The 18125-nt window shown below is 50.3% G+C and overlaps 5 protein-coding genes across 5 annotated transcripts; 2 read left to right on the top strand and 3 right to left on the bottom strand.

Moving 5' to 3' along the window:
* Positions 1-273: 273 nt before the first annotated feature.
* On the top strand, positions 274-967 carry TGAM01_v202526 (hypothetical protein; the record flags this gene model as incomplete). The annotated part of the gene is made up of 2 exons (XM_018804971.1): positions 274-790; positions 855-967. 2 exons carry the CDS (start codon positions 274-276, stop codon positions 965-967), a joined length of 630 nt encoding a protein of 209 aa, XP_018661695.1.
* Positions 968-1194: 227 nt separating this feature from the next.
* On the bottom strand, positions 1195-4001 carry TGAM01_v202527 (hypothetical protein; the record flags this gene model as incomplete). The annotated part of the gene is made up of 4 exons (XM_018804972.1): positions 1195-1809; positions 1926-3339; positions 3419-3852; positions 3918-4001. 4 exons carry the CDS (start codon positions 3999-4001, stop codon positions 1195-1197), a joined length of 2547 nt encoding a protein of 848 aa, XP_018661696.1.
* Positions 4002-5000: 999 nt separating this feature from the next.
* TGAM01_v202528 (hexokinase) lies at positions 5001-6743 on the bottom strand (the record flags this gene model as incomplete). The annotated part of the gene is made up of 3 exons (XM_018804973.1): positions 5001-5445; positions 5511-6083; positions 6166-6743. 3 exons carry the CDS (start codon positions 6741-6743, stop codon positions 5001-5003), a joined length of 1596 nt encoding a protein of 531 aa, XP_018661697.1.
* A 4933-nt stretch (positions 6744-11676) lies between these two features.
* Positions 11677-12875, top strand: TGAM01_v202529 (glucosamine-6-phosphate isomerase; the record flags this gene model as incomplete). Its single annotated transcript, XM_018804974.1, has 3 exons — positions 11677-11856; positions 11928-12506; positions 12564-12875. 3 exons carry the CDS (start codon positions 11677-11679, stop codon positions 12873-12875), a joined length of 1071 nt encoding a protein of 356 aa, XP_018661698.1.
* A 3233-nt stretch (positions 12876-16108) lies between these two features.
* TGAM01_v202530 (hypothetical protein) lies at positions 16109-17935 on the bottom strand (the record flags this gene model as incomplete). The annotated part of the gene is made up of 4 exons (XM_024549011.1): positions 16109-16226; positions 16293-16660; positions 16757-17684; positions 17796-17935. The coding sequence occupies 4 exons, from the start codon at positions 17933-17935 to the stop codon at positions 16109-16111; spliced, it is 1554 nt and encodes a 517-aa protein (XP_024406250.1).
* Positions 17936-18125: the final 190 nt, after the last annotated feature.

Raw genomic sequence — 18125 nt, forward strand, 5'->3', positions numbered from 1 at the left:
AATAACTTTCTTATACCAGCTCCGGAAGAAAGCTGAGTCCCCAACGTCCAAAAGTTACCGTTGAGCTTCAGGTACCTTGAACCCCACGTGGCACAACGTCATCCCGCTCCAGCGCTAGGGGGACCCTTATTCGAACCCGCAAACTTACGATTCAGCATCAACCCCTCCAAAAGCCAATCTTCACCTCACCTCACTTCATCTCCAAGCCTCCTCTCACGGCCATCTCCCTCCCTCTCTCTACTCTCTAGCCATCCCCTCAGTCTCACAGAAACAATGGCCACCACTACAGCCTCAGAACCCTTCCCCTTCCCCCGCGAGTACTTCTTCCCCGCCTTCTTCACCCGCCAGCCCAACCTCACCATCCACCACGCCCAGCTCACCAAATGGTCCTCCCTCGTCCTCGCCTACGCCCGCCACCACCGAATCTTCCGCCTCGCCCTCTCCGCCGCCGCCGACTCGGACCTTTTTTACAACCGCCAGCTCGACCGCCGCCTCGCCCCGCCCGATATTCGCGAGGTCGTGGATTTCATGCGCAAGGATGGGAGGGCAGAGTATCTGCAGCCCGGGGACGCTGGTGCCGGCAGCAGCGGTAGCAACAGCAATGGCGATGCGTCTACCGCTTCGACTGCTGCGAGTGCAGGTGCTGGCGCTGGGGATGTGGTGCTGATATACTGGCGTAAGCCGCAGGAGTGGGCGGCCCTGATAGAGGCCTATGTGGACGAGACGGCGCAAAAGGGAAGCGTGCTGACGGTATATGAGCTGACGGAGGGAGAGAATACTCGAGGAACTGGTGAGTTTACCGCATTGTACTATGCATACTGGAAATGAGGCAGTTCTAAAACGACGTGTGACAGAATTCCACGGCATGGACAACGGCGTACTCATGAAAGCGCTAAACATCCTCGTCAAACGGGGCAAAGCCCAGATTTTTGGCTCGGAAGACTCTCTTGGTGTCAAATTCTTCTGAGGCAGCCCCTTCCATCTATCTAATTAACTAAGAAAAAAAGTACAAAGCGAAAATGCTGCAAAACTGCAGTGCGACATGTTACTACCGCCATAACTGTCCATGCACAAGGGCCACCATCAACAAATTTGTCCCTCCCAACACCGAGTCATGCTTCCTTCCTGAAACTCCGTTATATACATGCCTCATAACAAGATGCGTCCACTGAATCTTACACTTGAATCGACGCCTCATTCTGTTTCGAGCAGAAATTTCTTATCAAACCGCACCTGTTGCGCCATTGCAACATCAAGGAGCCAGTCCGGCGACACCACCCTAGGCTCCATGTGGCCGTTTATTGCCATCTCCTTGAAGCGCTTCCATAGCTGCTTTTCTTCTGGAGTGGCACCGCTCAGAAGGTAAACTGGCTCAGGAGGTGCAAACCCGTCTTGCTCCGCGGTGGTTGGCTTGATAGTCGTTCCGCTTCGTGCACGATAGATCATGAACATGGCACCATTGGCTTCTGCAATAGCGCGATAGCTCTCGGGCCCATTCTTGATTTTATCAGTGCAGTATATGGGAATGCTTCGAAGGAGTTTGCCACGGTGGGCCTTGGCCCTGGCAACAGATTTCTCGAGATTAACGTCGTACTTGGATTCAGCCTCGGCATCTCTGAGGATAAAGTCTTCCACATCTTGAAGCTTGCCCGTCTCGAGAGTTTTCTCGATAAATGTCGAAGAGATGACGGTCGGCCCGCGTGCTAGGGCGCATAGGAATTTGACTGTCCTCACAACATGCGGCGCCGCTAGATAGTCGCAAGGTTGACCCTCCTGGACAATCTGAATACCGAGATCGCGGAGTTTTCGCTGTCGATAGATAATTAGCAAGTAAGCCTCGTTGATGTGGTAAATTCAAAAGGAACGATACAAAATAAGGGTTAGAGAAAAGAGCTTTAAACAAAGGCAAAACAATCAGAACTCACTCGATCTTGATCTTCTTTAATTTGGCTTCCCACCCATCTTGTAAAGCCTGTTAAAATAATGCGCATCTCAACGCCAGGCAGAGATGGTCTTGACTTCTTGGCCGGCCGGTCTTCGTCGCCATCGACATCTTTATGGCCAGCTGATTTCTTTTTATTGACATTCTCCTCTGTCAACTTCGCAGCGTGCTTGCCACCGAAAGGAGTTCCCGGCTTGGTATTTCTCTTCTTTTCCTTTTCATAGAGAGCGATATCCGGAGCGATCAATGAGAGCCTATCCATGGCCTTTGTTTTAGCACTCCGTCCACCAGTAGACATGGACGTAGGCGTCTCATTTTCTTTACCTGCGTCTGCAGGTCGGGCTCTTTTGGGCGTTGCGAGAGTTCTGCTAGGTCGGCTCTTTATTGATGCCACAGATGGAATGTCATCCTCCTCGCTGTTGTCCTCCTGCATAGCATCAGACTCTCCTTCCTGGGCGACTTCGCCAATCACAACGCCCTCCATGGGACCATGTGAATACGCATTGTCTTCTGCGGCCTCAAGGATCTTTCTCTTCCTTTTGGCTCTTGGTGACATGGTTTCCTCGCCCCCTGGATAGAACAAATCTCTCAGTCTAGACTCGTTAAACGTGGTTTGCCCGATAATTTCGCCCAAGTTTGTTCGAATGGGGAAGTGATTATACTTCTTCACATTGACCGGCTGGATCTCGCACTTCGCATAGCTCTCTTCGATCCAGAGGTGGTTGACAACGGTGATACCCCATTCAGGAGCAGCTTTGCACTTCTCGCTAGAGTTGCGGGCTGTAATGAGATGGGTGTTGTCCGCCTTCATCGTCTTGGTGAACTCGGCACCGCACGCCTTGATGAGGTTCTCAAGATATATGCGTGCCTCACCACCATAGTTGGATACGGTGATGCGCATATCCTTGAAGCCCGGGATTCCATTCTTAGGAATGGGATAGTGAAGCAATCGATTTAGAGGCGACGTCCATTCATTATGAGCAATGAGGAAATAGAGCCAAGACAAATTGGCAACCTCTTTGCACGATTGAGAGGCCCGCACGTACTGCTCGCCATCCCGATACTGACAGATCAACGTGTCGCAGTCATCGACGTCTTGCACTAGCCGGCCGCCGCCATAGATAATGATGTCTTTCAAGGCATTCTCGAGACGACCGGTGATTTTCAAATCCGCTCCGAGCAAGATTTTCTTGTCTTGGAAGACAGTAACGGGTGGTCTGGCAGAGGTTCCGTCGGATAGAGATATGAACTCAGGATTGGCTGATGAGGCTCCGATCAGGTTATTATTCGATGGAATATCGAGGTCCTCATCGGGGCCCTTTTTCAGAATCTCGGGTTCGGGAAGCAGGTAGGGTCCTTCGTCGATTCTCTTTCCCAGCTTAAAGCAGTCATCGAACCTAAAAGCCAAGTTTGTCAGTTTAGTATTCGAACCAACAGAACGAGTATGCATGTCTGCCAAGTGATATAGATACTTACCAGTGGGGCAATACAATTTTGCCCTTCCAATTCTTCTCCAGCGCACTGACAACCTTGGGATGGTCCATGGAGAGCGCACAAATGTGCGTCGTCAACTTGCCTGCATCCTTGGACTCTTGTCCGCCCAGCGCCATGGTTGCTCCTAGGATGCTCTCCTTATCCATCGGTGGTATGTCCGCACATGTAACCATGACCTCTGAGAAAATCATGCGTGGATCAGGCGAGAAGGGCCGCACTTGAGCTTGCCTCCGCCGAGATATTGAGACGGTGATCCACTGCGTTGACACAACGGGGATCATGAACGCCTGCGACTCGATGTACTGCGGGAAATCAATCGTGTTGGAGATGATGTGGCTGACTCGTTCAATCGGGAGGGATCCATCGCGTCGATAGTCGACCGCCGTGGCGCCGTGTTCTGTCAGAATGGCTTGGAGCTGTAGAGGTCAAGGGTCAGATGCGAAAGTCTCTTGTTTTTGCGAGTTATAGATGGAGCACGCACACTGCTGATTAGCTTTGGAGGCAGCGAAGCGCTGGGCACGAATGCGATGGCGCATTCGCTGAATATGCCGGAGGCATCAGCCATGGTGGGAAGGATGTGTGATGTCTCCAACACAAGCCGTGTCTTTGCAGGTGTGTAACCGTTGCGTTGATATTATGACACTTTCAACTTCTTCTCTTCCTTTTTCGTATCAGTATCCGTAGTAGCTTGCGAAAAGCAATCTCTAAATTGCAGTCTGAACAAAGAAAAGGGGAGCTGAGCGCATCAGAAAAAAAGAGAACAAGGGTGAATATTGACGTAGCCAAAGGCAGGTACGGCACGCGGCTTAGCTCTTTCTTTCTTTGTGGCCAGACGCGCTCCTCAGGCTCTTTACGCGAAGAAGGCAGGCTGTCACATGACCGTGGCGGCCGGTACCTAGACTTTTCAGACCAGGTCATTGAGGGGCATTTCGCGGGTATCGATACTTGCGATACTTGCGATACGCGAACTTGGGGAAACTTCAAGTTTATGATGCTGTAGCTGTAGCTGTTTCTAAGACTTCTTATTAAGCGCTCTAGCTCACAAAAAAGCAAAATTGAACAGAATAATATAGTAAATTATAGACTTCCAAGGAGTGTAACGCTTTTTCTTCTGATCCAAGACATACAATGCTTATATACACCTGTTGCTGTTTGAACCCATATGACGCAACATTCGCTCTTTGCAGCAGCGCACCACCAAATGCTCCAAATCTGTAACCATCGCCCACAAAACAAATAAAAACATGTATGGTAATAATGAGGAAATTACAATAGATGGGAAACATACATCCGAGAAAAGAAAAACAGAAAAGAAGGGTTGAAGAAGACAGGCAAAAGCGCCGAAGAAAGAAGCAATGCTGAAACCTGCGCCTCTAACGTATGCACCACCCACGCATACCCCATATATCCCAAAAAATAATGAATAAGTAAAAACCATAACGCATCAACCCAGGTATCATTACCTTGCACACAGCCATGTACTCAAAAGTTTCTCTTAAACGAAGACGTAAAAGGAAGTTTAAGGTGCCGTTTTTTGTTGTTGGTATTGCTTTGAACCCTCCTCCTATGAGTCCAAGCAAGCCAGGGCCACAGCAGCTCCTGTTAATGAGCTCTCTTTGGCAGAAACAAGCTCAATGGACTTGTTTTCGCCAGATGGCTTGCTTTCCAACAACTCGCTAATGTATCGTTGGCAACTGGCCAAATATCCAGGGTACTGCTCAATGACACTACCATTGAATGCAACGGTAGTTTTCTCCATGTTAAGATCCTCTTCAACCGTGGTTCGAAGAGGAGAGGATTCAGGGAGAGTGATGAGCAGTTTTTGGTCGCCCTCCTGACGGATATCCCAAAGAGCATACACAGCGGAAGCGATGAGTGCGCTTGATCGTACTGAAACGAAAGACGCAATTGCCTTGATGGCGCTCATATCAATGATGCTAGGAGCTTGGGATGAAGGGTGCTTTTCAGAGAAGCAGCTGATAGCCTGTGATAGGTCGGCAGTGGTATCACTAAATAGTCAAGATGTTAGTCATCTCTGTTCCAAGCCAAGGATTATCTCAGAATGATAACTTACCCCTCGATCGTTGAGATGGTTTCAGTGCCCAAAGAATAAAGCTCAGTCAGGGAGGGAGGAACGACGCCACCCATGAAGCCAGTCGTCTGAATAGCATCTATTAAGATCAAACGAACAATCTCGCCGAGGTACATGCCGCTGGTCAGGTACTCTAAGGGCTGGAAGTCGGGTCTAGGATGTTCCTTACTGAGCTGGCGGTCCCATCGAGTCAAGGGCAGGATTTTGGATCCAAACATGCCGAGCTCCGTGTTGACGATGACGTGAGATGCTTCATCGAACCAGCCCGCTGGTCTCTCGCCGAATTTTGATCGGCTGATGGCTGAGACGGGCAGGTAGGCAGCGATGTTGACACCGGTACCCAAAATGAGGCCAAATCTGGTCGAGGAATGGGAGTAAGCTCGTGATAGGAGGCAGGCACTCGAGTCGTTGAGGATCGCCTTGAGCTCGACGTTGAGATTCTGATTTTTGCATGCGGTCCTAACGATGTCTCCCAAATCTTGTCCAACAAGACCAACATCGGCCAAGAAGCCCTTGCCCATGGGTGCAAGCTTGCCACCACCTAAGGAAGTTTGACTATTTGGTCGTCAGTTTTGAAAACAAATACGGATAGAGGCAAAAAAGGTACCAGCCGTAGCTTGAAGATAGGGATACATACTCGATAGGAAAGCTCCAGGCCATCGAAACCGGCAGCGGCTTTTCGACACTGTGCTCTCTGTTGAGGGTGGTTTGGATCGTCTCAGTAATACGCGCAGCCATCCACTCAAAAAAGGCGATTCCCTCCAAATCCTTGACCTCCTTGGTGATGCGGTAATTTTGCATGCTCACAATCTCCGTGGCATTTTCAGAACCCTTTTCCCGTCCTCGTAACTCGACCAGGGCAACCCGCAGCGTCGATCCTCCCACATCCAAGGCCAAAAACTGCCCATATTCGGAGCCCACTGGCAACTGGTGGCTGTATGAGGGAAGCATGCACTGCACATCTGCCTGGAGTGCGTCGAGAATCTGCTGTTTTAACTTGACGGACAGCTCCTGCAGGCCATCGCCGCTGATGGGGCCGACGAGGGCGGCCTCGGCATCCTTTAGGAACTGCTGGAGAGTCTTCTTCTGTGTGCCGGTTTCTTTGCTCTTCTTGTTTCCTGATAACCAGTAGGATAGGATGGCCTGTATCAGAGTCTTGCCTCGCAGCAGACTCTTCACGATGGCGGCCATGAATGCTTTCCGGAATTGTGTCATTGCTGATTTGGATTAAACAAACACAAGCCGATAATAGAAGGTTGCAAAGAAGGAAGAAGTAGCCGAAAGAAATAGGATCTAGGATGAGACTAGGGCGAGATGAGGCTGATATAAAGGAGTATCCAGCTTTAGGTAATAAAGAAAGTAAGAGAGTCTCTAGGTAAACGAGGGTGAGATGGTGGTGGTAGGATCGCGGCAAAAGAAGCGCCGAAAAACTGTACTATGTCTCGCAAGGATGAGAAAGCGACGTCGTAGGAGGGCAAAGTGGCAGAGCCAAAGACAAGACACGATCGACAGGCACGACTCTGGACACGGGACTGGTGGACCTGGGGCAGAACCGAGAAGGCAGAAAGAGAGTGCAGGAGAGGCTCCAAGGCAGCGGTGATGGAGGAGGAAATGGAACCTGCCCCGTGCTGATGCAATCTCGGGCGACGGCCACCTCACAGCTGGGAATGGGGAGAAGGAAAGAGGGTCGAGAGGGTCGTATGGGGAACAACGAGATGCGGTTGTCCGGCCGAGTCGAGCGTTGGATACGGAGTACTCCGTGCAGATGTATACTTGTAGTCCGACGGCTGCGGGATGCGTGCTGGCTTGCTGAGACGGACCAGCGAATGGCAGGGCTGGGACAGCCACAACAACGGCGTGAGAGACAGGTAACCAGCTCGACGGCTAGCGGTCCTTGCCAATGTAATGTATGCCAGGCAGGTAACAGGTCAGTCAGCACGGCGTGTGTCCAAAGGTTACAGGGCCTAGTCCGCGTTGCGCGACGAGAGGGTTGATCCGAGGTGCCGGATGGAGCTCAGCGGCGGGCTATCACCTTGGAGAAGGACTGCCGAGAGAGCTTCTTTTTCGCGGTCATGCACAGGCCCCAGAATAGGTCCTCAACGTCGCACGGCAGAGTGGAGTCGTTGTCGATTGGCTCAAGGATAGGTCGCTGGATGGAGTGCAAAGCAGCAAATGGTGAGGAAGAAGCCAGTAGAAGAGGAAGACAAAAAAAAAAAAAAAAAAGCTAGAAAATACTATCGTGTGGGATGGGGGTCACATCGGCCGCCGGAGTGAGAAGCCAGCGATGCGAGCAGTGGTATCGCACTGCAATGGCGAAGCAGCAATACGAAGCAAGTGAACAACAACGCAGCAGCGCATGTACTCCATATTTTCTTCCCCGTATCTGGCACAGCAGCGCATGCGACCAGCCAGCTGCGCCAAGATTGCCGGTCGAAGGGGTTCTCGAAGAAAGGAGGGCAGGCAACTGAATCAGAACCAGGGGCGCGCGCAGCGAAGGGAGTCCAGGGGGACGGTCGCTAGCGGGTGGAGAGGCGACGATGGGCAGCTGGAGTGGCGCCTCATCTTGCAAAGCAGCGGGCAATAGGCACAGCACAATCGCTGGACGAGGAAGAGCTCCAGAAAAAAACGAGACGAAGTGGTGAAGAGGTTTTTGGTGTTGTAACGTTGCGGTGGAGCGCTGGTAGCGTGGAGGGTTCAATGTTGACGGCGACTAAGGAGCGGGATGGACAGGGGGGCCCTGCCCCGCTGGCCGGGAAATTTTGCCATTGGGTCCAGCGGCTGTGGAGGTGCAGCGGTGGTAACCTGTTGGCTGGAACTGAAATTGAAATTGCATCAAGATGCTGCAGGCAGGTGTTTGTTTGATGCAACAAGGCTGCGGCGGCCAGTCATTTGATGCTGCTGGATACGAGAAATCACGATTGTTTTTGCCTGCCTTCCTCGGGAGGTACAGGGCCCCCGATAGCCAGCAGTTTAGCTCCGACAGACCCCTGCTGGAGCAAGCAGTGCCTGGTACTACTTGTGCATACCACTCTAGCTTCCAATTGTGTGCATGACAGCTTTGATACGACATACTACAACCCTCAAGATTGGTCTATATCGCTGCGATAGTACGCAACCTGATAGGTTACTCGGTTGTAATTATAGCAATCGACAAGCCTAATTCATACAGTAACTCCATCGTCGTGCTACGCTGCGTTTAATGGGTGGCACCGCTAAGCCGCAAATCTCTGTGGCGCAACGCCCCCGTAGGTTGCGCGCGCTCTCCAAACGCTCTCCAAGTCTCCATATCGAATCTCCAAATTATCTGCCATTGCCTCTAGTGCTCAGTAGTAAGCCATGTCTTTGATTGCGCGCGCTATGCCAATGGCTTGGGCCAAGTATTCCCCCCATATAGAAGGCTGGCTTTCTTTGAGGGTCAGCCAAGAGATGTTGAAGCTGTCAATGATGCTAGCAGCATATATTCAACCCCGCGAGAAAACGCCACGGTGGGAGATTGTTGCTCGCTGATAGCTGTAGATGGTTTGAATTGCTATTCATCGCATACTTCGAGTCTCCGTACAGTCAGTAGTTATCTGGGTACGAGTGCCCCGTGCGGCGAAAAGATGCATTGTCAATCAGAATGCCATGGATCAAGTAGGATTCTCCGTCAACTCGCGCTCGTGATCATCTCCTAGCCTACCAATATGCGGCTTCCAAGTCCAACAACAGCAAGTGGTATACGCATCACAAAGCTAGCTCTCTCCCACAGACCGCGGTGCAGACGCTAAGCCTCGATCTCGAAACAGTCCAACTTTATTCCTGCAAACGCCTTCCTATATCGTCACTGCAGGGTCGGACCAGCCCTGTCTCTTCATTTATGCGGACCTGGGCAGAGATAGCGAGATAAGGGGAGTTGTGCTGGATAGAATGCAAGATGCCACTTCATCTAACTGCCCTGAATACTACCACTAGGAACAATTTGGCTATCTGAGCATGGTGCGTCCTAGATAAGCGCGTTTATCGCAATTGCTCCTACTATATTAGTATACTCCGAACGTGCAGAGTAGCAGTGTACTATGTCCGAGGCCATCTGTGCATTCATAAGATCGCTTAACCCTCGTCCACGGGAGCCCATGAAGCGCTTACTCCTACTGGCATGTCTGGGCAAAAACAATTGGCCACGATGACACTATTCCAGTACGTACGAGTGCCGTATCATCAATATCATTGTGTAGTTTCCCGGCTAACAGATTCAGTGGCCAGGTCAAAGCTCAAATGACACACTTTTAGCCTGGCTGGATCTAGAGCTCAGTCGGCGTCGCAGAATTGCAAACCAACGACATATCTTGACAATGGGTGTTACCCGCCAATACGACGGCCCCCATCATCGATCCCTTTGTTACAGTTCACTTTGCGGACGCCAAGGTTGCTTCGGGGTCTTCAGCAGTGATGCATGGCATGATCATACAGCAACGGTGAATATCCAACAGTAGAAAAAGAATGGGACAGAATACGCGAGTCGTGGGCAGCTGTCAACGTGACGAGGGTTCACGATGGTGAGATGACCTGAGACACCGTTGGCGCCACGATGGAGCAATAGCATGCAAAGCAACTGGCAAGCAGGAGACGAGTCGCACGACAGGCTGGGGTCAAAGTCATAAACGATTGGCCCGTGTTGGATATCGCGTAGGTTGCCATGGCCATGGGGACTCGATCTGCCTGGAACGTTAAAGCGATTGCGGGAGCCATGGCAAGAGACGAATAAGATGCACAAGCCAGCGAGGCTGAATCAACATCATTTCGCCAGGCTCGGAAAGCCGCTAATCGGCCACAGGAGACTGACCCTCATTATCTGATCCAAGCTTATCGGTGCCACCTTGCATGTAATCGCTTAGGCCACTTGGCCACTTAACCCTCTTGCTGGAGTACAGGCAAGACAGGATAGTCGTTTGTGTTACGAACTGCTGACCCGGCCACGGCAGTTGCCACTTTGGATGAGACATGAGGCCTTTGGAGCTGATTAAAGATGCGCGACGGAGTAAATATTACACTCTGCACTGCTCCATCGGCGCTCCAGCTTGATGATTGGCTGCCCTAGCATAAGACAGGGAATACTACTAGTATGAGTATGAGTGATGTTGCTTATTGAAGACAAAAGCAATACCCGTATTAGACGTCACCGGCATCCTCCGTTTCCAATGCACAATGCAACGAACGGTTTCTCTTAGAGGTAACGGAGTGTACATAAGCTTTTTCTGGACATATGATTGCTCCAGGGACCCCATCAAAGACACGCCGCAGTGGAGAAACAGGCCCGGCTTTGTGCACTGGAATTTTCTCCAGCTGCTGGTCCCACCAGCCCGTTGGAGCGGACTTGTTTGTTCTGGTGTCTTTAGTTGACGGGGACCCCTCAAGAAGTGGCGCGCGCAACCGATGGAAGCATGCAGTGACGTTCCATCGAAACCCAGAGGCAAAAGAAGAAAATCTCTACACACCTGCAATGGCCGCTGCCCACTAGCATTCTCGGAACAGCTCACATGGGATCCCCCTCTAGGGCCGTCCTGCACGCACTACTGGCTGCCCGCCGTGCCGCTGCAACTTTCGATCTTGGGTTTCATGTTAGTGCGGTACATGCTCGACACTTTTTTTGCTTTTCCCGCAGTCTCCGTCCCGTTTTTTTTGGTGCTTCACGGAGCCAGCGATGCTTTTCCTATCGTTGCTCGTGGCGTCTGGGGAGAGACAGCCGCCGGTATGTAGCAGTCGTAGCACCACCCAAGCTTGTAGCAGCGGCAGTTCTTGTTATGTCACTCATTGTCTCTAAGCGCCTCTTCCGATTCAGGAACCTCGGGGGGTGTGTCGTTTCGTTTGTTGCAGTCGAGGGCCCCTCCTCCCCTCATACAAGCTGGGCTCTTAAGCCATGGAGCCGATTTCCTGCTCTTCCTGAAAAAAAAGTTTCCTTCTTTTTCTTCTTCTCTCTTCTCTGTAAAGAACTCAAAGAGTATTATTCTCACCATCTTCTTGTGATATCATCGTCTCCTCCATCACCTTTCTCTCCCATTTCCTCTCTCTCCGAACTTCCGGGGCTGTATATCCAATATCTCTCTCATACATCTTGTTGCCTCCATCTCTATTTCCCCCACACTAGTCCTCTTCTCTCACAGCCTTCACCATGCGTTTGATCATCCGTGACGGCTCCGATGGTGCCAGCGAGTATGTCGCCAACTACATCATCAACCGCATCAACACCTTCCACCCCAGCGCCGAGAACCCTTTCGTGCTCGGCCTGCCCACTGGCTCCAGCCCTCTAGGCGTTTACAAGGTCTTGGTGCAAAAGTACAAGGCCGGCCTGGTAAGCAGAAAGCGCGATATCTCTCACCTTTCGTATCCAACAAGTGAGCTAATGGCGATGAACCATATCAGGTCTCATTTGAGAATGTCATCACCTTCAACATGGATGAGTACGTGGGCATCCCCCGCGACCACGCCGAGTCTTACCACACCTTCATGTGGAAGCACTTCTTCTCCCACGTAAACATCCACCCTTCCAACGTCCACATTCTCAACGGCAATGCGCCCAACCTGGAGGCCGAGTGCGTTGCCTACGAAGATGCCATCAAGAAGGCTGGCGGCATTGACCTGTTCCTTGCTGGCATCGGCGAGGACGGCCACATTGCCTTCAACGAGCCCGGCTCCAGCTTGGCCAGCCGCACCCGTGTCAAGACTCTGGCCTATGACACCATTCTTGCCAACTCGCGCTTCTTTGACCACGACATCAGCAAGGTGCCTCGCATGGCCCTGACTGTTGGTGTCCAGACCGTCCTCGAGGCCAGAGAGGTCGTTGTCATTATCCTGGGCCAGCGCAAGTCGCTTGCTCTGCAGAAATGCATTGAAGAGGGCGTCAACCACATGTGGACGCTGTCCAGCTTGCAGCTTCACCCTCACCCCATGATTGTGGTCGATGAGGATGCCACTGCCGAGCTCAAGGTCAAGACTGTCAAGGTAAGCAAGAAGACTCCACGAATTTAATACAGCATATACTAACTTTGACTGCTACAGTACTTCAAGAGCATTGAAAAGGTTGCCCAGGAGGCTGGATTCGAGCAGATCCTGCCCTCCAAGGTCCGCACCGGCAACGGCCCCATCCCCCAGACCACCATCGAGGAGGTTGCCTCTCCCACCATCCACGCTCCCCAGCCCACCACCTCTCGCCTCCTCCGGGCCACTCCGGCTACCGAGTACCCCATCCGCTCCGTGTCGCCGGATCTGGTGCCGGACCGCATGGCCTCCCGCATCCCTGAGCCCCACCTGACCGACCGGCTGACTCCCAACCCTGAGCAGCAGGCTGTTCAGAGCGCCATTACTGCTTAGACGTGAAAATTAGGGAATGGAGTTTTAGAATTGGGTTGGCTCTCGCTTTGATTTTTGCCTTTATTCTCTCGTTTTCAACATAGGAACCTTAGACGTTACTTTTTTTGGGCATGACTTTAGGAGTATTGAAATGATGTATTTGTATACCACGCAGAATGACTATGAGAAAAAAAATACAAAAAAGGGATAGCAAAAACAAGAATTGTAAAATGACAAGAGTGAATGATTGAAATTGTTAACCATTTGCCACGATGCCTCTCTAAGATGAGATCATTTGCTTTCCTTGATTTTCTTTTGGATCTTTTTGCCTTAAACATTTGTCGTCAGTGAGCTCTAGGGTGGAGCGTATGTCGGACTTTTGCCTAACGGACAAGACATGCACGTCATGAATATGCAGGCCTCAATTATTACGGAAATACTTTCAAGATACTTTTGCGTAAAATTGGAGCAAAGTATTGGGTAATGTGAAACGGGTGAAAGAGCTCTGTATTATGGGCGTAGGCTGACGTCTTGACGTCTTGGTGTCTGATCTTGGCTACCTAACCATCAGTAACCATAGAGCTCATAAAGGGCTACATGGACGAGGGAAACGCCCCTCCCATCCATTACGGTCTGCTACTATGACAGTGATACGGAATGCAGTTCCGAGAGAGAGGATAAATACAAGCTTAAAATTGTTCTTTTTCTGTTGTAGATGGCGCTATGTAGATACGTCAAAGGCCATGTTCCCCCATTTACATATCCTGTTGGTTATACTGATATAGGTGGGGGTGAAGGGAAAGAGAAGGCTACAAATGCTAAGCTCGTTTCTAGAAACATGTGCATCAAAGAGAGTGGCGGGTTGGGAGTATTTGAGAAATATTCTAACCCTTCTTTTTTGTGTATGTAAAACAGAAATTCGGAGGATGAAAATCTGTTTGCGTACCTTGCTTTGTGGAATCTTTATGATTAGGTGCAATGAATGCTAAAAGTGCTGTGAAGAAGTCTTGGAACAGTTCGTATGCACCCTGCAAAGCCCAGGGAAGGTTAAAAATGCTGTGAACATGTTGGACGATTTTCAGCCGCAAGTCAAATTGGGTCAGAATCTCTGTATTCCTGGCCCCTCAACCTGTAAGCACTTGTTATGAGAAGGCTTGTAAACCCGCTGAATGCCACCCCTTCAAGTTCTTAGATGTGTTGGCCAATATACAACGGAATGACGCCAGCATGCTCTACCCATTTGGGTAGTGAAGAAACCATGGATATCCTCCAAGAATGTCGTGATTTTTCTTCAAAATTGTCTGTGGTCTGGAACACTTTCGCCGCCGCCGTAAAAGTTTCACTGAGCATAGTACGCAAATTGCTGTTACGTTACTTGTAAGCTTACAATCCATACATTGTCTTCTTGCCATCTGTTTCAATCTTCCACTGTGAATATCGATCTCGACTCTTTGTTTTTCTCAGCCAAAAGAATCACATCGCCCTAGCGAAATATGCCGAATCATACAGGGTTCGAAATTGTGGATACAATGCCCTTTGACTGCCGTCCATCCGAGACACGATGATGGTCATGCTTGGTAGTACTGCGTAATACGACTGCAACTACAACCACTCGGCTAGGAAAAAAAGACATCATCTTTTTCTTTCTCAAAGAGAACAAAGCTATACTGTAGTATCATTTGCCGATACGACACTGAAGCCCGACAATTCTGTCATGTGTATCATTGTAGTAGCATTAGGATGAAGCGCTAGGATCGCCGCTCAATTCGTCCCGCGAACCAGAGCTCGCAAAAATCCACATGTAAGTACGTGTAAGCAATCATCTGGATATCTCATCTGCAGTACGACGCACAAGCAACGGTACAAAGATGGTATGTTTGTTTTTTCATTGTTATTTCAACCCAGTTTGGTTACTTCCTCCAGTCATCCCGGAGCGCGAAAGTAAATGTAGAAAGAAAAGGGCCTTCCGTTCATCCAGGTGCATACTACCCTGCCATTGCTTGCAGGCATTCTCGGATCATGCCATTCTCATCTTCCGATGTCGATATTAGCGCAGGCACAAGCCCAAACGGAAGACAAAAAAAAGTTATTAAGTCATATAAAAGAAGATACACCAAGAGAGATACAACTCTCCAAGGCACGGATGCATCCATTAATTGCCCGAGACGCTGACCGGGAGCTAAGGCACGCTGCAAATAAAAAAACTGGACCGCCTAGTGCCACCTAAATTCAATGGAGTTCAATCTTCTTAAACGACAGCTACGTTTCATCGCATATGAGCATGCCCTTTATACACGATTCATGTACGTTCTTTTTCTCTTATACGCCTCCCTTGTCTTTTCACGCCTTGTCTGCCTCAATTCAACAATAATTCATTTCATCCTCCCCTGGCGTGATCGGCTACCCTTGTGGACAAGACGTGATGGCAATGGTGTGATTTTCGGGGGCTTTGTTGTCAGGTGCTATATAAAATTTGCATCTGCGTGTTACCTTTACCTTTCCTTCCTTTGACACTTATTCTGCTCTTTGGCTATTCTCTTCCCTTCGCGTTGTTTTTCATGTTTTTAGGCACTTACACGCAGGACACACGCGATATTCCATATACAATATGCCAACATCTCTCCCCGGTCCATTCGACTACTACAAATCAAGAGTTTACGTCTTTACGGCAGCTTAGACTTCCCTGTCGTCATGAGACTTTATGGTCACACTTTCGGCAAAGGCAAACATGGCACTCATAGAGGCGTTTAGTGAGATACACGGCCGGCCTTTCAACGATAGGCAGGCACCTTGTCATTTTACTAAATATGAAAGCCAACATCGAATAACTTTCAACGAATGGTTTTACTTTATCTTGCTCTCCCCCGCGACTTAAAACTACGACATCCTCCACAATCGAAATCGAATAAATGACAATAGAACCGAATAAAAAAGCACAAGAACCAGAAAGAGCCCCTGGGTATAAAAGTCCCTGCTGTCCCAGTCATGTCGTCGCATAATTGTTGAATAATAATAAAAGACCCCACGACCTGAAGAAATTCAAACAAATAACATCCCTCGAATACGCACGGGTTCTTTACCGGCGCAGACGGGAAGGGGATATCCGCACTATATGATACAATGAAACGCTGCGATCCGTTGGATGGAGGCTTCGTGATTTCGTTAAAAAGATGTTCTCAGTAAAGAGAAAATATTCGCCATAGTTGGTGGGCACTCGTTATGAGAATGCTATGCACAGCCAAACACCGAAATCTCTAATCAGCGGTAAAGTACCGTTTGACTTTACGGCCTATCTGCTGAGCTTTGAATTCTGGTGGGGCAATCGTGTGATGAACTATGTGCGGCCTGTAAACAGCATCTACCGGTGGCATCCTATAGGTACCGAGTTAATCTTCTTGTTGTAGAAGTAAGAAAGGATTTGGATATCTGAGATCTTACCAGTCGTCCACGCTCAAAGGAAAGTATTCGTAGAGCGGATCTGCCTCTTCAGCTGGACTGTTGCTGGCATTTTGGCCGTTCGCTGGGTAAGCCTTGGACAGCTGCGGGCTCTGAAGCTCAGCGCTTGATCGGTTGGGGCTCTTTTCGTCTTCTGATAGAGACAGCGTAATGGGGGCCGTGGGATTGGGCGGCCGTGAGAAGGAGTTCCGGTGGCCCGGAGGAGGATTCTTCCCCGTGGGGTTTTCCACCGTCCAGGCCGGAACTGGCGGGAGGGAGACTGTAGGAGAAAGAGCCATCCGCTTCGCTGGGTGCGGGCTCTGGTTGGGTTGCGGCACAGCTTGTGGCGTAGCCCATTCGCTTCCATTTGACTAGAAACACCAAGAGTCAGTCTCTATTGTAGCAAAAGAAAAGTGTACCGCGGCGCCATTTGTATGATCCGCGTTTGTCATAAAGTTGTCACTTACTGATGAATATTTAGGCAAGGAAGCCATAAGGTTATCCCGCTCCATCTTTGGTGTAGGATTATCAGTGCTGCTTGTGTTTCTTCTCTCCACCTTCTTGTCGCTGGTAAGGTGTACGTCCTTTCTACTATCGAAATTGCGCGGGCTTCGCCCACGAACAATGACTGGGCCAGATTGTATCTCGGCGATCTTGATGTAGTCGCCCGTCTTGGTCTTGCCCAGCAGGTTGATCTGTACTAGGTAATGCTGTTGCAGCCCCTTTCGCCGGCCGTTGTTGGCCGTGGCATGTTTAAATTGTAATCTCTTCCAGGATATAGGCAGAGAGACTCTGTTGGCATCAATTTCTCGGCCAATGCTTAGATCTAGGGTCATGCTAGGGGGAGGACCCGCGACTTTGGTCTCCTCCAGTTGAGGGTTTGCGCCTTTCCATGGGATCGAGATGATTTCGGCGGGTTTTCCTTCAATCGATTCTATGCCTGTAATAGATGCAGACAGTTCTGTGATGGCAATATGCTGGCCTTGTTCGTCCATGACATTGTTCAGGGTCCTCGGCAAAGTAATCTGTCCAGAGCACTGCCAAAGGTTGCGACGATAACACGTCAACTCTAACGGACGACCCGAATTCTCCCCACCAAACACATCTTCAGCGACAAAGAACATGCCGTAAAGCTCGGCCGTCATGTCCAGGTCTGTAAAACTCCCCGCTTCATCCACTACGCTCGCGTGCATAATCGGGTCAGAGAATCCCAAGAGCTTGTTGTCCAGCTCCTGGGGAGATGACTCGTCAATCGCGACATCCTGGTTGGAGATGGGCTCGAACGGGCGAGACGAGTAAGAAAATGGATCTTCAAAAGTTGTGACAAAGTTTTCGAATTCATAAGAGGGCGTAAAAGGGAGAGGTGGTAGCGCACTGCCATCACTATACGTGTTGCTGAGGAGTCAGTGGCGAATATTCCATTAGGGGTGAAGGGAGGGGGGAGGTGAGTAATGCAACTGTCCTGGCTGTAGCCGAGGCCAGGGGAACGAGGGAGACGGCACATACAGCAGAGACTCGTGAAAGTTGAGCTCGGGATCAAACGAGTCAATGTTCATGGACTGAGGCGGCCCGTGGTTTAGTCCCATCGCATCGCTGGGCACCGCAGAGGCAGCAGACATCGCCGGCATGGAGTTGAAGGCAGCCATGGCATCATCCAGCCCAGCACCACTTCGGCATCGAGGCACGCTGGGTTCGGCGCAGTGGTCGTGTCTGCAGCAGTCGCGGCGAAGCTCTGAGAGAGAATGTGAAGGACTGCAGAGGGCGGAGAGATGAAGAGGCGCCCAGAGAGGCCTGAAGTCTGCGTCTCACAAAAAGAAGCAAGTCAGCGGTTAGCGA

The sequence above is a fragment of the Trichoderma gamsii genome (assembly GCF_001481775.2).
Source record: "Trichoderma gamsii strain T6085 chromosome Unknown Scaffold_6.2, whole genome shotgun sequence".
Taxonomy (NCBI): Eukaryota; Fungi; Ascomycota; class Sordariomycetes; order Hypocreales; family Hypocreaceae; genus Trichoderma; species Trichoderma gamsii.